The following is a 16,560-nucleotide window of genomic DNA, read 5'->3' as shown; positions in this document are numbered from 1 at the left end:
CCTCTCTTCTTAGCTTCATCTGCCAACAACCAGGCCCAAGATTTGATTAAATTACCACATAAAAGAACATTGCCAAATCAACATTAAGCATCCAATAGTATACTCCCTCTGTCCCAAAATAAGTGTCGCAAGTTGTACATAAGTTGAGACACTTATTTCCAGACGGAGGGAATATTTTCAACTTGAAGTCGTGTAAATCTAAAGCCCATGCCACTCATTTTCCAGCAATGAAGTAACTTCTATCTTGTGAGATATTATAGAATTCGAATCTTTCTCATCCTTGCAATTGGCAGTGATAAAACACACAACTGATGATATAAACTTGAAACATCATATATTAGCTGTTCTCAAACGGACGTCTGCCAAAATGTAGTGGCATAGCACGAGGGGCTACCCTTCCTGTGGGGTTCGCCGGGCTCGGAGAATCCGGCCGTTGCTAGGCATGGCCGGCCGTGGGGATGCACCGCCGCCAGCCAAGAAGCCCTCCTCCGGTCCAGCGGGACGGGGTGGGGCAGTTCCGCCGCCGGCGGCGGGTGCCGGACGTGGCGTCCTGGCGCAGCCTGGCCAAAGGCCGCCGGCGGGCGGGGCTGTCGTGCAAAGTCACCCAGGCAGAGGCGCTGGCCCCGTGGGTGCGCGGCCTCCGGGGCAGGGTCACCTGCTGCCGGCCTCTGGGAGGGGTAGCCTGAGGCCGCCGGCGCCAGGCGCGGTGCCCGTTGTCCCTGCTGCCGGACGGGGTGGTCTGAGACCACCGGCGCCAGGCGCGGCGCCCATTGCTCCGCCGGCTGCGGGTCGTGGAGGCCCTAGACCTCCAGTGCCGGGCGCGCCTGGTGTGACTACGGCTGGACGCGGGGGTTTGCCGGCGACCGCAGGCAATCAACCACGGGCTGCACCTCCGCCCCATTATGTTGCTAGGCCGACGCTATACCGGTCCGGTACGATAAAGACTAATCAGCACTCTAACAACAGAGAGCCCAATGATCCACCCCAAGGTCAGTGGGGGGATGATGGGTTTGATGCGTATGGTGAGGGACGGCACCATGGCTCCTCATCCACGGGAGGAGGTCGTGGCTATGCCTGGCAGAGTGATGGGTCGACGGAGAGACCGTTTCTCGGCCCTACAGGCGGTTTTTGTTGAGGGAGCCTCAGGCCCGGATCACCGTCAGAGAGGTGGCTTTCGGGGCCATCGTGGAGGTCGGGGAGGAGGCCGTGGGAGGTTTCGTCGACCGCCCCCGCCTAAGGTGCAGTTGTTGAGAACGAGGCGTCAGTACCGGAGCCCCACCACGAGCCCACTGAACTTCCTCCCCAGGCGATGGAGGTGGTGACTACTTTGGCCAGTGTGGAGGTTCCTGAGAATGGGACTATGGCCGAGGATTCCGGCAGGTCCGATGCTGACAGGCTGTCCAAATATGCGCGCAAAAAAGAAAAGATGCTGTGCTACCGTTGTGGGGAGAAGGGCCATTTCATTGCTGAGTGCATGGCCGAGCTGTGTGAGACATGCGGCAAGCCGGCTCATCCCTCCAGTGAGTGCCCGTTCTTGCGTGACCAGGCTCCCTCACTGACTGTGTATGGAGTCTACTGCGCTGAGCTTATGTTCTTTGAATCACCGGCCGCGCGAGAGATTCTGGATGAAACCCCGAGTTTGACCACCGGGGTTGTGAAAGCGACCCGGGGAGAGGTGACTGAGGCTCAGATCGTGCAGAGGCTTCAGGAGCTGGCTCCGGGGGACTTTCACTGGGAGCTGGTGGTTCTCGAGGATAAGGTCTATAAGGTTGATTTTCCCACAGTGGATGACTTGCAGAGGTTGTTGAGCTTTGGTTTGTGTAGAGTTCCTGGCACTTCATGCATTCTGGAGTTCCACGAGTGGAAGAAGGTGGAGCCTAAGGGAAAGCCGCTTACACAGGTCTGGTTGCGGTTTGTAGGGGCCCCGTCTAAGCCTTTGCAGGATGTTCGTGTTGTGGCCAGTCTGGGTATGGTTGTTGGGAAAACGGAGAGAGTTGATATGGCTTTTACCCGGGCTCATGGGGTGGCCCGGCTTTTAGTCAGTGTTCTTGATATTGAGTTCGTGCCTGATGTGGTCAACTGGACTTATAGGGGCGAGGTGTTCCTGCTCGATATTGAGTCTGAGGACACAGATCTGTTTGCAGATGCGGTTAATGGGAATGATGTTGATATGCATGAGGGTGATGGCGATGAGGGCGCCAATGGGCCACAGATTGATGACCCCGCACGAGAGGGGTCTAACGGTTCTTGCCCAGATGCTCAGCTGCCCGGGGAGGGGACCGGGGTTGAGCAGGCAGTATCGCCATCGGTGCCTATGACCTCGTTGCGGTTCGGGTCCTTTGAGCCAGCATTAGCGCCACCTAGACTTTGGAGTGACCGGGTGGATTCTGAGGATTTGTTCGAGTACACGCTTCCTCTGTTGGAGTTTGAGGGGGCTGACGGTTCTGGACATTTGGTGAGGGACTCATCGGCGAGGACTCTAGATGGAGTTGGGGTGGGGGAGCCGGAGGTCGCTTCTCTTTCCCTTCCTCCTCTTGTGGTCGAGCCTCCGGTGCGGATTGCTACCCGTGGGCTGCTGATGGGGGGCGGGGGGTCGGGGCAGGAGGCCTTGACGTCTCCCCTCCACATCCGGACGCCAGTGACGTCGGTCACGTCGGGGTCGGCCAATGCCGGGGGAGGGAGCCCGAGGCAGGTGGCCTCGGCTCCTGCTACTCCAGTGAAGGCGGCGACACCTGCGCCATCTGCTGCGTTGGAGGGGGGGCTGGGGCAGGAGGCCCTGGCTCATCCTTCTTCCCTGGCGGTCTGGACGATCGCCTCTTCTTCGCCGACACTGTCTGCACGGGCGGATGGGGCGGGAGGAGGGCGCGGGCAGGCGGCCCCCGTAATCCCCTCTCCGTTCGCACCGGTGGCAGCGGACCCCGGCGTGGGGCACCCGTCTGTGGGGCTTGGGAGCCCGCAGCCGCCTCTTCTGGTCTCAGCGCCAGGCTTTACGAGGGAGGAGGTGGTTGCTTTTGGCGGGATCCCGGACCCCGTCTCGACAGGCAGACGGATGAGTGCTCGCATCCACGATCTCCCGGAGGTGGACGATATGCAGCAGCGGTGCGCTATGAGGGCGGCCAAGCTTCAGGAGGCTGCATCATCCTCTGGTATGTCCGTCAACATATCTAACTCTTTATTGCATTTTTCTAATGAGGAGATTATAAATAATGCAAACCAGTTAGGAGTTTCACTAGGTGCCACGGATAGTGAGATCACTAATTCGGTCAATGATTTGTTAGATTTGGAGACGGAACGTGTCTTAGAGACTATTCGTAATCTTGCAGCAGTTAAACCGATGAATAATGAAGAGATTGATGCGTTAGGGGTTAGAGTGTTGACACCGATTTCGGCCAAAGTGAAACATGGTGCTTAGATATTATTAAAATAAAGTAATTTATATATAAAATAGCATGATAAATTTCTACCGCGCCACTCAATATAAAATAACAAACCCAAAAATAAAAGGGAAGGAGCAATATCGTCGCATAAATTAGTGGACATATGACTTTCATACACATACACCATCATCAACCACGAAATTCCAACATTGATACAAATTCAAAGTTTCATAGACGACGCTAATATTGCCACAATGCTATATCATATTTATGAGTATTATTCTGTCATCGCTAAAAAAATATTAGCACAGTAATGTTCACGTAAAATAATATAACACGCGACAATGTATAAAAAATGTCAAGTCACCATGAATGATAAATCTGACCAAGTGCACTTATACGAGATAGCCACGTACATGCATGCATATCCTATTCCATCAGCCGATCGCATGCAAGCATGCCCAGAGCCCACGCATTATGTGGCCTAATTAAGCCCAGCTGATGGGACATTACCGGTAATTAGTGATTAAACAAATAAAAAAGGGGAAAGGAGCCAGCCACGCTCCCACGTTCATGGACACGATCCCACAATCAGAACGTGGGCAGGCGCGCGTCCAGCCGGCTCTCCACTGCTTCCCTTCGTCCCTATAAATACCAGACCGTTTGACTGCTCTCGGGTCGCTCATTATTTCATCCACACGCCGCCGCTGCTGCTCACCACATCCATCGATCGCTCATTCAGTTATTCATCAATCCATCCATCACTCACGCACATACAACAGCTGCTCGTCCGCTCACCGTCGTCGTCGCCGGCCGCTCGTCTCATCGCCGTCGGCTGCTCGTCGTCCACGTCGCCGCCGCCGTCGTCGTCGCCGGCTGCTCGTCTTCCACGTCGCGGCCGCCGCCGTTGTCGCTGGCTGCTCGTCGTCATCGTCGCCGGTCACGCCGCCCATCGGCGGCCATCTGCCCATCGTCCGCTCGCTGTCGTCGTCGTCTCTCGCTCGTCATCCACACCGCTCATCGTCCACGCCAGCAGCTGCTCGTCCGCATCACTTCCTCACATTGTACGGGAGAAAAACTAAGGCAAGGTGAGAATACATGGCTACCTCCTTGCTCCTTTCTTGATGCATTCCTCTTGCACCATATGTCTCAGAGTACTATTGGTGTTCTACGTCGCTCCATATAGCACACCTAGTTTGGTCTCATGGGATCCAGCATCCCTTGTTGATACAAATCATGGTTAAGTCAAGTTCATCTTGTTTTGGTCTCATGGGATCATGCATCTCATGTTGATACAATTCAAGAACAAAAATTCCTTCTTGTTTTGGTTTCATGGTGATCTTGCATCCTATGTTGATACAGTTCAAGATTAAAATATATTCATCGATGATGTTTTATTTTCACCACATATCTCATATATATTCGGTTCTACCCACAAAATTCTTCTTGTTTTGGTCTCATGGTGATCTTGATCCCATGATGATACAAATCAAGATAATGCATGAGATGCCTACTGGTCATATATCACTCCTCAATCCTATAATGATGCAAACTAAGTGCACCCAATGCAACTAAAATTCTTCTTGTTTTGGTCTCATGGTGATCTTGCATCTCCATGTTGATACAAATTAGGACCAAAAATTATGCTGATCTTGTTTTGGTCTCATGGCGATCTTGCATCCCATGTTGATACAATTCAAGGATAGAAATACGTCCATCTTGATTTGGTCTCATGGTGATCTTGCATCTCCATGTGGATACAAGTCAAGACCAAAATTTATGCTCATCTTGTTTTGGTCCCATGGCGATCTTGCATCCCATGTTGATACAATTCAAGGATAGAAATATGTCCATCTTGATTTGGTCTCATGGTGATCTTGCATCTCCATGTGGATACAAGTCAAGACCAAAAATAAAAATAAACCCCATATTGATTTGGTTTCATAAAGCCCTATGTTGTTGGAAATGCAGGCATATTTCTTCCATATAAGTTATAGCCTGTCCGGATCGCCAAATGCAGTCATCGTTGCATCATGTGGTGCTAGTTATGTAATCATGAAGTAAAGACCCAAAAAAATGATAATATTTGCATGCCATCTGCCTAGTTAACTTCATCATGTCCATGCGAAACATAAATCAATATATACTTCTGTTTGGTTACACTATGAGCATACAGTTTGTGCTATGTTGGTGATAATACAAGCAAGAACAAATCAACATACTTCACTTGGTTATGCTACGCATGGGCACAATGTTGCTACATGATGTTAGTACTAATACAAGTGAAGTGAAACTTCATGAAAATATTCCCATGCACCGCAAATCCGAAGTCATATAAATATTTGACTAGATTCGCTTAGTCGCATGCCCATATATGATATGTTTGAGACTAGCAAAGCTAGTATTTAAGCATAACCCATATGTCATAAGAAAATCCCTCATACAGATTAAAATTAAATCATGTGTTCCTTTCATATAGGTGAATGCATCCACAAAACTAAAAGATAATTAGGGTCATAGCTCATGTCACTTGCACTAAACACAACATAGTGCGATTGAATATGTGATCAACAAATTTCATATAGCCCTCGCATATGATGGCTCGGTGCAACGCTATATACGTTGCTATAAAGTAAACCAAATAATCTACCATTTCAGGCATGCATGCCTAAATCACATGCATGTCAAAATTAACTCATGAAAAGAGTTATGCCCCATATTGCACATACGCGCGTTAGCCCGGCTAGTTAACCATTAAATAGATTTTCATATGATTAAAAAGGACAACCACTACATATTTGTGATGGTTAATGAGCTAGGCATGAACGTGCTATATGAATGAACATTGTCAAATCATGAATGTTATGTGACGCATATGTTAGCATAGACGAAGTTCAAGGCTCTCCGAGTACGCCGACGTCGAAGACCGCGAGGAGGACTATTTATTTCTACATTTTCTAGTCTTCTTTTATTTCTACATTTTGTAGTACTCACGTGTTGCAATTATATGTAATAGGATAGTTGGAATTCTTAATCAGGGGTTTTCTCTACGGAGATGTGATTAACAGATCTTTTATGTAAATGTAAGAGTTCTGGAAATAAAGTACCTACAATGTTTGATCCTATTTTTATTATATGCATTTACTCATTTAAATTATTCACTCTGTATCAATGACGTGGACGCGTGTTCTCACGCACCGCCATTTTCCCGTCATCAGATTCTGGCACGCCCGGTGGGACATATTTCTCCCCTCATCTTTGAATTCCAACATAGGATTGCAACATATAAATTCCCATAGTACATAAAGCATAAAACATTATGTACCCATATACAAAAAAAGAAAGTCAAAGAAAACTAATATATGGTTTTCTTTATTTTGAAGGTATGGAGGGCCAAGTGCAGCAGTTGGTGACCCTTCGCTTCGGTGACCTTTGGCTTGATGTGCCAATTGGTCCCATTGTGACCTCACCAAGTGAAAGTTGGAAGACTACTGCTGCATCTCCAGTTGTATCAGATCAAGAAGAGGTCACTTCTCCACCAATGGAGGGGCTCACACCTGTTTTGTCAAAGTCCGCAAAGAGGAAAATGAGGGCTGCTAGAAAGAGGGTTGCTCAGAGTTCTGCAAGAGTGGTTACTCATGCTCCAGTGTCAGTAATGAAAGGAAAGATTGTTGAAGCAGGACCATCCGTTCGCCAGCAGTCCAAGGACAAGGGAAAGAAAGTGGTGTTTGAGAAATCTGAGTTTCCGCCACTTGTTTACAAGGGAAAAGAGAAGATGGTGGAGACACCCAACTCCAAGCTACCTGGGAAAAGAGGCGGCGTTGCGGTCATATTGCCGTCAGCGTCATCTTCAACAGGAAGGCCCACCAACGCTCGGAATATACTTCGAGCCGATGCTCCTGAGTTTGTCCCCTCACTGGCCCATAAACCTAGTGAGGAACGCTCGGGAATTATGCAAAAACGTTCCCTAGAATGGAAGGGAGTGTGCCTTACATCTGGTGACCTCAAAACAGACCACGTAGATCCAACATCTGCACCATCAGTTCCTCTGTTGGAAGAAGCACCCATCTTACGAGAGTCCTTTGAAGGTTCGTTTGATCCAGTGCGACATCAACGGCGACAGAGAAATGTCCGCCGATCTTGGATTGATCTTCCAGCTGCCGTAGATCAAGATGCGGCGAGCCGACACCGTTCTCATGTGAGCAAGTCTGTCAAGGGGAGATGGAAAAACACTCGTCCTAAGATCCAAGTTCAGAATCCAGATGACTCATATGTTGTTAAATGCATATGTCAAGCAATAAGGTCACAGCTTCCCGGTGCATCCACATCACAAAATGATGAGGGTGGCGCCATCATGCGACTGGCGGAGGCCCTGGCCCAACGACCCGAGTATCAAGAATTCATTCAGCAACATCCTGAACATCAAGAGTATGTGAACCAAGCTGCTCGTGTCCATTCAAGAAGGGCGGCATACAAAGAAAGAGAAAGGACAGTACAGGCCAGGTCTGGGTCAAGCAGAGTCCAAGGGGCAGAACACGCTCCATCAGATGAGGATAGTCGGGCTAAAGTGAACAAGTGGCTATCAAATCCATCAAATGAGGTGGCCACGAGCTTGTCTCCATGGCCCTCTCATAAGCAGACCAAGAATAAATCATTCGAAGTGTTCCAAGCAATGCCAATTGGTGTCAGGGCGGCGTCGGATAAGACCAGCGAAACATCCTCCACATCAACACATTTCAAGAGGAAGAAGGCACGCAAAACCGTCGTAGAAGGTCCTCGTCGTAAGACACGAAGCCAAAAAGGTTCAGATTATGAAGAGCTTGGGTCTAGCTGTGGTGGGTCTTATAATCCCCTATCGGACAGTACCCCTTGTCCTTCTGAAAATGAGATAGAACTCCACCATGGTACAGAGCATACAGAACAAGTCCTAGCCGCGAATGAAACTCGTTCGGTTGAAGAGCAATTGGCCAACCTTACGGCAGCACTTCAGCAAAAGGAAGACGAGCTCGCAGCCCTTCGAATTCAGATGAGCAATAACCAGAATAAAGGAAATGAAGGGGATGGTGGCGCAAGTGCTAGCAGCCAACATGGAGGAGAAGGGCTTAACCTTGAGGCGATGCAAAGAATGATCGCTGAAGGGGTAAAGTCGCAGTTGATGCAAACTCAGTACTCGATGAGGCCAGGGGATGTTAAGCCGTACCCACCTGATGTGGATTTAGTTCCTTTCCCGACAAATTACAGGCAGCCGCAGTTTAGTAAGTTCAACGGGAGTGGATCTCCCCATGAGCACATAGCACACTTCCTTGCTGCTTGTCAGGATACAGCTAACAACGGAGCACTTCTCCTTAGGCAGTTTGTACAGACATTGTCTGGGCCTGCCTTCACCTGGTACAACAAGCTACCTCCAAGCTCTATAAAAACATGGGAACAAATGCAAAACTCATTCCTCGAGCGGTTTTATAGCACGCAGAGGACGGTGGGCATAACTGATTTGACCCAAACTGAACAAGGGTTCAACGAGAGGGCGGCTGATTTCATAAATAGATGGAGAAACTTAAGTCTTCATTGCCCACAGCCAATCACTGAGCCAGAAGCAGTGCGTATGTGCATGAACAATCTCTGTTCGGAAGTGGCTGTCCAGTTACAAGGAGTGAGACCCCTCACATTTGAAGAGTTAGCTTCAAAATCCACGGATATAGAAAATTTTATGCAGCTTGTCGCTCGTCGAACAAAAACGACGTTCAACAAGCCTACAGACAAAGGTGGTCAGCGTGAAAAGTTGCCGATGAAATCCAAGTCTGCACAAGCCATGGAGACAACGGCGGTAAAACCTCAGTTTCAGCCCGGAAGAGCACCTATAGGGAATCAAGGGCAGCGAGATGCACAGGTTGGTAGGAGGCCAACTCTTAGCGAACGGCAAAACAGGGAGTATTCTTTTCCTGTAGAAGAAATTGATGACCTTTTCACTGGTTTAAAGGAGTTGAGTCTAATAGAACTTCCCAGGCCCAAAAGGCCAGAAGAAGCTTCAAAATTTAACGACCCAAATTTCTGTCACTACCATCGCATTTTGGGCCATACACTCAAAGATTGCTTTGTTGTGAAGAATATCATCCAGAAAATGATCGATGAGGGGACCATTGATGCGGATCTCCTCAAAAGCATGACAAAGGGAAAGAAAAAGGCTTCAGCAAATGTCGCCACCCTCCAAGATGAAGCGGTGAGTTGTGCATCTTCAAATATGAGGGGTACTTATGATGATGCAATACTAGTTTCTAAATATGGTTGTTCTCCTATGATAATTCCAGGCCTTGCCAAATCACAAGATCAGCATAAAGGAGAGGCTCACATTCCCTGCAGTAATGGTGCAGCCCAAGATTGGGGGCAACGGCGGTCAAAACGCCGTGTACTACCCCCAGTGATGGAAGAAGCCCCTCCTCTGCGCTTCGCACCAAAGATATATCAGCACACCACGAAGCGCATGAGAGTACCAAGTGAAGAATTCAATGTCCTCACTATTGGTGTGTTTGAGGATGACGGCGAGTCCCTGTGCTTCCCTGAAGAAGAACCGTTAGAAGTCGATCAGGTTCATCTTAGATCAGGTCGTCAATTAGCAGACCCTCATCCTCTACCTAGAAAGGAACCAAAAAGTAAAGATGCAGTTCCGAATGATTCGACGGACCCTGCATGTAGGGTGCCAGTCAAGTATGATGTAATCGCACATTTGAAGAAAATACCAGCTATGCTTTCTGTGTATGATGCTTTGTGTCTTTCATCTGATATGCGTAAAGCTCTTGTCACGGCACTCACGTTTCCTGAAGACTACAGATTAGAAGTATCTCAAACCGAGGTAGAAGAATCTGAAGTCCTAAATATGACATTCACAGATGAGGATATGTTGTTAGGCCCCAAGAAGCACAACAGACCTCTTCTCATGTTCGGCGAAATTGATGTATTGCCAATAAATCGCATAATGATAGATGGTGGGTTAGCTATAAATCTATTACCATTGCGTACACTCAAAAAGATTGGATATTCCAAGGGAGATTTGAGCAAGTCTAACGTGGTTATACATGGATTTAACCAATCAGGACAAGAAGCTATGGGTACCATTTCGTTGGTTTTAAAATTGGATACACTATCCACATATGTGAAGTTTCACGTGATTGATGCGGCTACATCATATAATGCATTGCTTGGACGCCATGGTTACACGAGAATCAAGTTGTGCCATCCACTTTACATCAGTGTATCAAATATATAGATCGGATAGGTGATACAGTCAGAATATTTGCTGATAAGAAGCCATTCACTATAGCCGAATCTTTCTATGCTGATGCAAAGTTCTACTTCGAGCCCGTTGATAAGGTGCAGAAGCCAAAATCCTGGAAAATACCCGAGCCAAATGTGGTAGAAAAGGAGGTCGTAGAATCCTCGTCAAAGAAAAAGACCTATAAGTATATACCAAGCAACCAAAGGAAGAAGGGTGACCCAATATTTCATGTCATAGACAAATCCCATGACATGAAAGGTACTAATTTCCCTACGCCTTTACCTCCTTTGGTACAATATAGAATAAAACAATCCCAAAAAGAGTCGCGTCGTTCAAACGTTGGTGAAAGTGAAAAGAAAAATACAACACAAATATCTGCGTTTAACAAAGATGATGAATCTTTACCCATTTCTTTGTATGATAACAGGGTCTTATACATGATGCAGCAAATGGGCTATGACATCGCCACTGGCCCGTCCTTATGTGATGGCCGGGGACAACTAGAACCATTCAAAAAGGTGTTATCTTAAGAACAACTCGAAGCTCTGCACGAAGACCATGTTTTAAAAGAAATGAAGCATGGGTTAGGATATGAGGTTTGTATGGCTTCAGCTGAGTATACGGACATGACAGAAGCATCTCCACAAATGGAGGATGGCAACCAATGTACCATGGATGACTTGGAAGAAATAAATATTGGTACAACTGATGATCCTCGCCCAATTTTTATTAGCAAACATTTGTCCAAAGAAAATAAACTAAAATATCATGAGTTCCTGCGTGCAAATAGAGACGTGTTCGCTTGGACTTATGAAGAAATGCCTGGATTGGACCCAAACATAGCTGTCCATCGCCTTGCTGTGCGAGATGACGCCACACCAGTGAAGCAAGCTCAAAGAAATTACCGGCCTGAAATACTTCCGCAAATAGAAGCCGAGGTCGACAAACTCATAGCCGCAGGGTTTATTAGAGAAGTCAAATATCCCACATGGGTCTCTAGTATTGTACCAGTTAAAAAGAAGAATGGTCAAACACGCATATGTGTAGATTTCAGGGATATGAATAAAGCATGTCCCAAAGATGATTTCCCAATACCCATCTCTGAAATACTAGTCGATGCTACTATGGGGCATGAAATATTTTCTTTCATGGATGGATGTTCCGGCTATAATCAAATTAAAATGGCACTTGAAGATGAAGAGTTAACAGCATTCCGCACACCTAAAGGCATATATTGTTATAAAGTAATGCCTTTTGGATTAAAAAATGCTGGGGCGACATATCAACGAGCAATGACAATCATCTTAGACGGGTTGTTATATGTGATCGTTGAATGCTATATAGATGACATAGTTGTGAAATCAAAGCACGAACAAGACCACCCGAAACACCTTGAAATGGTTTTTGAGCGTCTCAGGCAACATAAACTTAAAATGAACCCCATGAAGTGCGCGTTCGGAGTTTCCTCTGGAAAATTTCTCGGTTTTGTGGTTACAAAAAATGGTATTCAGATCGATCCAAGTAAAATAAAGGCGATTGTTAAGATGCCACCACCCACTAACTTACATGAACTGAAGAGTTTCCAAGGCCACCTAGCATATATTAGGAGGTTTATCTCAAATTTATCTGGGAGATGCAAACCTTTCTCGCGACTTATGAAGAAAGGAGTCCCTTTTGAATGGGATCAAGCATGCCAAAACGCATTCCTAGAAATTAAGAAATATTTGATAAATCCTCCTGTTTTAGGCGCACCGATTAAAGACCGACCATTAATTCTCTATACTGCTGCAATGCCTACTTCACTAGGTGCACTCCTGGAGCAAAATAATGATGTAGGAAAGGAAACGTCCTTGTATTATCTTAGCCGCACCTTGGTAGGGGCCGAGTGCAACTATCCAGACATGGAAAAAATATGTCTCGCACTGGTGTTCGCTGCACAAAAATTGCGACACTACATGTTAGAACACACTGTACATTTAGTCTCAAGAGCAGACCCACTCAGATATATCTTAAGTAAAATGGTACTCTCAGGGAGACTAGCTAAATGGGCGATGCTTTTGTCACAATTTGACATCACGTATATACTGTAAAAGGCCGTAAAAGGCCAAGCTTTGGCTAATTTCCTTGCGGCACATCCGATCCCAGATGATTTTCCTATAGATGATGACTTGCCAGATGAGGACGTATTCGCCACGACGGTTACGAAATCAACGTGGCAAATGTACTTCGATGGCGCTTGCCGGCAATCTGGGTCAGGCGCCGGAGTCGTTTTCATTACGCCTAACGGAGGGGTGATCCCATACTCATTTACCCTAACTTCGGCGGTGTCAAATAATTCGGCCGAATATGAAGCTCTTATCATTGGGCTTGAAATAGCAATAAACATGGGGCTCGATATGCCTTCTGTTTATGGGGACTCACAATTAGTGATTAATCAACTGATGGGGACCTACATGGTAAAGAAACAAGAATTGTTGCCATATTTCGAAAGGGCAAAAGAGCTCCTAGCTATGTTCAAAGATCTAAGTATTCAGCATATAGTTAGAAATCAAAACGAAAATGCTGATGCTTTAGCCGGTTTAGCTGCAAGTATGTCACTAGAATCACATGAAATGATGGATGTACACATAGAGGAACGAAGGTTATTGCCAATATTTGTTGAAGAAGAAGAAATGCTAATATCTTCTGCAATGAAAGCTGATGTATGTGAAATTGAGGTAGGGGATTGGCGAGCACCATTCCTCGAATATCTACTTCACGGATGCCTACCTCTTGATACTAGCGAAAGATCTAGAATCCACAAAAGATCAATTCATTACACATGCATCAATGATATACTCTATAGGCGTTCCCATGATGGCTGCCTTGCTGGAAATGAAATTATGGAGGCCTTAAATGAGGTGCATGCTGGAATATGTGGCTCGCACCAGTCAGGTCCTAAATTGCACTACCAATTAAGGCGTCTAGGTTACTACTGGCCCACAATGTTTGAAGATGCCACTAAATTTGCAAAGAAATGCCATGAATGCCAAGTGCATGCTGACTTTATACATCAGCCGCACGAACCACTCCATGCGACAAATATGTCTTGGCCTTTTGAAATGTGGGGAATGGATATAGTTGGGCCAATTCATCCACCATCGTCCAAAGGTCACAAATTTATTTTGGCAACAACAGACTATTTTTCCAAGTGGGCTGAACTTACACCACTAAAGGAAGACAAAGCGGAGAATGTAGAACATTTTATAAGAACACAACTCATTTATCGCTTTGGTGTTCCTTCTCGGATTATGTCTGATAATGGAACTCCGTTTAAAAACAAACAAGTGGAGAGATTATGCTCAAAGTTTAAGATAGACCACCATTACTCCACAGCATATAATCCTGCCGCCAATGGACAAGCAGAAGCATTCAACAAAACTCTTTGCATGTTACTAAAGAAAGTTGTATCAAAAAATAAACGTGACTGGCATGAAAAGCTTCTCGAAGCCTTGTGGGCTTATAGAACCACAACACGCACGCCGACAGGAATGACACCTTATTCCTTAGTATTTGGAGGAGAAGCCGTTCTACCTCTGGAGGTACAGATCACGTCGTTGAGGGTCGCTACACATGAAAATTTGTCGGAAGAAAAATTAGTACAATTACGTCTCGATGAATTAGAAAGACTAGAAGGTAGACGACTTCAAGCTTTGCAAAATCTTGAGGCATACCAACCTAGGACGTCCCGAGCATTCGACAAGCGAGTCAAAAGAAGGTCGTTCAAACAAGGAGATCTAGTACTTGCGGTCATCCGTCCTATGAATATCACGCGACGGATGAAAGGAAAATTTGAACCAAAATGGGAAGGTCCCTTCGTCATAAAAGAGGTTTATTCTAGCGGCGCATATAGAATCGTATCACTAGAAGGGGAATACTCGCCGGCACCGGTAAATGGGAAATTCCTTAAGCGTTACTATGCATAAGAAAAAAAAAGAATATACTCCATACCTTCACGAGTCTAAACTGGGACACACAAAAAAAAATTACTCCAACAACTTACAAGTATAAACTGTGATGCAAATAAAACAAATCATCGAGGGCGCTCCATACCCTCATGAGCATAAACCGGGGCACACCAAAATCACTCCAATAAACTTACGAGCCTAAACTGTGGCACTTAGGATAAAGTAAATAAATTTCACTCCAATAAACTTACGAGTCTAAACTGTGGCAGATTTTTTTTATAGACTCCAACAACTTACGAGTATAAACTATGATGTAAAAAAAAATTATTCCAGACTTCATAAGCTTAAACCGCCGTACAAAAAAATGGTACGCACATGCATTTATATAAAAAAAATTGGATAAAATAAATAAGGCTTCAGGCCATACACAACGATAGTGTAAATAAATAAGGATGCTTCAACGTCAAGGCTGGCGTACTAGCACATCATGCATAAAATTTGGAGTTCCCACGTGAATAAAGAAAGTACTGATACATCTGAATTGAAACTGAAGACTGAAATTAAATGGTTCGAAGCGGAATGATGGTTTGAAATGGCAAAAAAAACTAAACAAAGTCGACGCCCTCTCAAGGAGCTCGCCAGTTCTGCAGGTTGTTCAACAACTGACTTGCTTCGGTCTTTAAATCTGTTGTCTTTTGTTTAAATTTAGCAAGCCTTGTACGTTTGCCAGCATTGGTATCCTGTAGACTCTTCAGCAACTTCTTCTGTTCAGATTGATGGGCATCATGTGCTTGCCGGCGCTGTTCCATTTCCAATTTAAGCTTGTGCAAAGTAGCAGTAACCTCTTCAAGCTGGGCCTTCAGTTCTGCTTCCCGTGCCTCCATTTCAGTGCACTTCTTTTCCACGGCAGATAAGTCCCCAATTATGTCCTTGGAAACTTCATGGCCAGACTTAATCTTAAGTTCTATTTCAGCAACAACATGTTCATCTCGCTCGGATTCTTTCGTGAATTCGGTCTGGCCACCCTCCAACTTCTTGGAAAGGTCAATAAGCCCGACCAACATGGCCTGCACCTTAGCTACCTCAGGCACTCGCGTGGGCAGCGTCTGAGAAACACTCTCAAGCATGATGCGTCGCTCGGGATCACCAAGGGTAGAGTCGTTCAGTCCTTCGAGGGCTCGTTTCACTACGAAATCTGTAGCATCCATAAACGTGTCCTTGATGAAACTGCAGTCCATCTGTGCGCCTTTCCCTGATACAACCATCACCTCAGGGTCTTGTGAGTGGCGAATTTCTTGGTCACAACCTAAAAAAAAAGGAAGAGTCGTGAGAATTTGATGATAATGATGGTTCATAGACACGGCCAATTAAATAAATATTTATGGGTAAATAAACTACCAGGTAAAGTTGATAAGAAATCAAGAGCACTAGGGGTATGGGGCACAACTTCAGTCGCACCCGGGCTGGAAGGTGGACGACTTGTGCCGCACTCGCCAATGGTATAATCCTCGACGGATAAATCGAAAAGGTCACCAAGGCCATGGTCCTTTTCTCCCGTGAGAACATGGCCAAAATCTTCATCATTAACAAAGCTACTAAGTTCAACATCTATTGACGGACCGTCCAAGGTTATTGGTTCAGAAAAATCATTTTCTTTGGAAAAATCAAGTTTGCGCTTGAAGGGGAGCCTCTCTTCCTCGTCAGCATGAGTGGGCGATAAATTTCTACGCTTCTGTCCGCCGGTGGCCAGGGCAGTTTCTAGAATTTCATCACTACCCACTAGAAACGGATGAGCAGAGGAAGAACCAACTGCAACAACAGACTTTGGTACGCCACTTTGCTGCAGCCATATATATAAAAGGATGATATTATTAGTACTGATTAGTACAACAAAGAAATGAACAAGTTGCACGCAGACCATTAACTCACCTCTTTAGATTTCATGGGTTGAGTAGCAACAACATCC

At 46.0% G+C, this 16,560-nt stretch overlaps 3 protein-coding genes across 3 annotated transcripts; 2 read left to right on the top strand and 1 right to left on the bottom strand.

The window, feature by feature from the left end:
* Positions 1-974: 974 nt before the first annotated feature.
* On the top strand, positions 975-4,459 carry LOC147983910 (uncharacterized). Its single transcript, XM_087540910.1, has 3 exons — positions 975-1,158; positions 1,245-3,364; positions 4,160-4,459. Exons 1-3 carry the CDS (start codon positions 975-977, stop codon positions 4,457-4,459), a joined length of 2,604 nt encoding a protein of 867 aa, XP_087397036.1.
* A 2,303-nt stretch (positions 4,460-6,762) lies between these two features.
* On the top strand, positions 6,763-9,796 carry LOC147983909 (uncharacterized). The gene is made up of 2 exons (XM_087540909.1): positions 6,763-9,594; positions 9,683-9,796. Exons 1-2 carry the CDS (start codon positions 6,763-6,765, stop codon positions 9,794-9,796), a joined length of 2,946 nt encoding a protein of 981 aa, XP_087397035.1.
* A 5,424-nt stretch (positions 9,797-15,220) lies between these two features.
* Positions 15,221-16,538, bottom strand: LOC147983908 (uncharacterized). Its single transcript, XM_087540908.1, has 3 exons — positions 16,524-16,538; positions 15,993-16,434; positions 15,221-15,900 (listed from the first exon to the last, which is right to left on the bottom strand). The coding sequence occupies exons 1-3, from the start codon at positions 16,536-16,538 to the stop codon at positions 15,221-15,223; spliced, it is 1,137 nt and encodes a 378-aa protein (XP_087397034.1).
* Positions 16,539-16,560: the final 22 nt, after the last annotated feature.

This window comes from Triticum urartu, chromosome 2A (assembly GCF_056163025.1).
Source record: "Triticum urartu cultivar PI428250 chromosome 2A, HENAU_Tu73, whole genome shotgun sequence".
Taxonomy (NCBI): domain Eukaryota; kingdom Viridiplantae; phylum Streptophyta; class Magnoliopsida; order Poales; family Poaceae; genus Triticum; species Triticum urartu.
The sequence above is the reverse complement of the archived record's forward strand: the minus strand, read 5'-3'. Positions and strand labels throughout refer to the sequence as shown.

What these genes read in the sequence shown, in the direction of transcription:
- LOC147983908 (XM_087540908.1), bottom strand. An exon ending in TTTCTTATCAACTTTACCTG is followed by an intron (nt 15,901 to 15,992) that starts GTAGTTTATTTA and finishes CTTTTTTTTTAG; the next exon opens with GTTGTGACCAAGAAATTCGC.
- LOC147983910 (XM_087540910.1), top strand. Translation starts at nt 975, where the DNA reads ATGATCCACCCCAAGGTCAGTGGGGGGATGATGGGTTTGATGCGTATG. An exon ending in AGCCTCAGGCCCGGATCACC is followed by an intron (nt 1,159 to 1,244) that starts GTCAGAGAGGTG and finishes CCTAAGGTGCAG; the next exon opens with TTGTTGAGAACGAGGCGTCA. An exon ending in AAGAGATTGATGCGTTAGGG is followed by an intron (nt 3,365 to 4,159) that starts GTTAGAGTGTTG and finishes CACATACAACAG; the next exon opens with CTGCTCGTCCGCTCACCGTC.
- LOC147983909 (XM_087540909.1), top strand. Translation starts at nt 6,763, where the DNA reads ATGGAGGGCCAAGTGCAGCAGTTGGTGACCCTTCGCTTCGGTGACCTT. An exon ending in CCACCCTCCAAGATGAAGCG is followed by an intron (nt 9,595 to 9,682) that starts GTGAGTTGTGCA and finishes TGATAATTCCAG; the next exon opens with GCCTTGCCAAATCACAAGAT.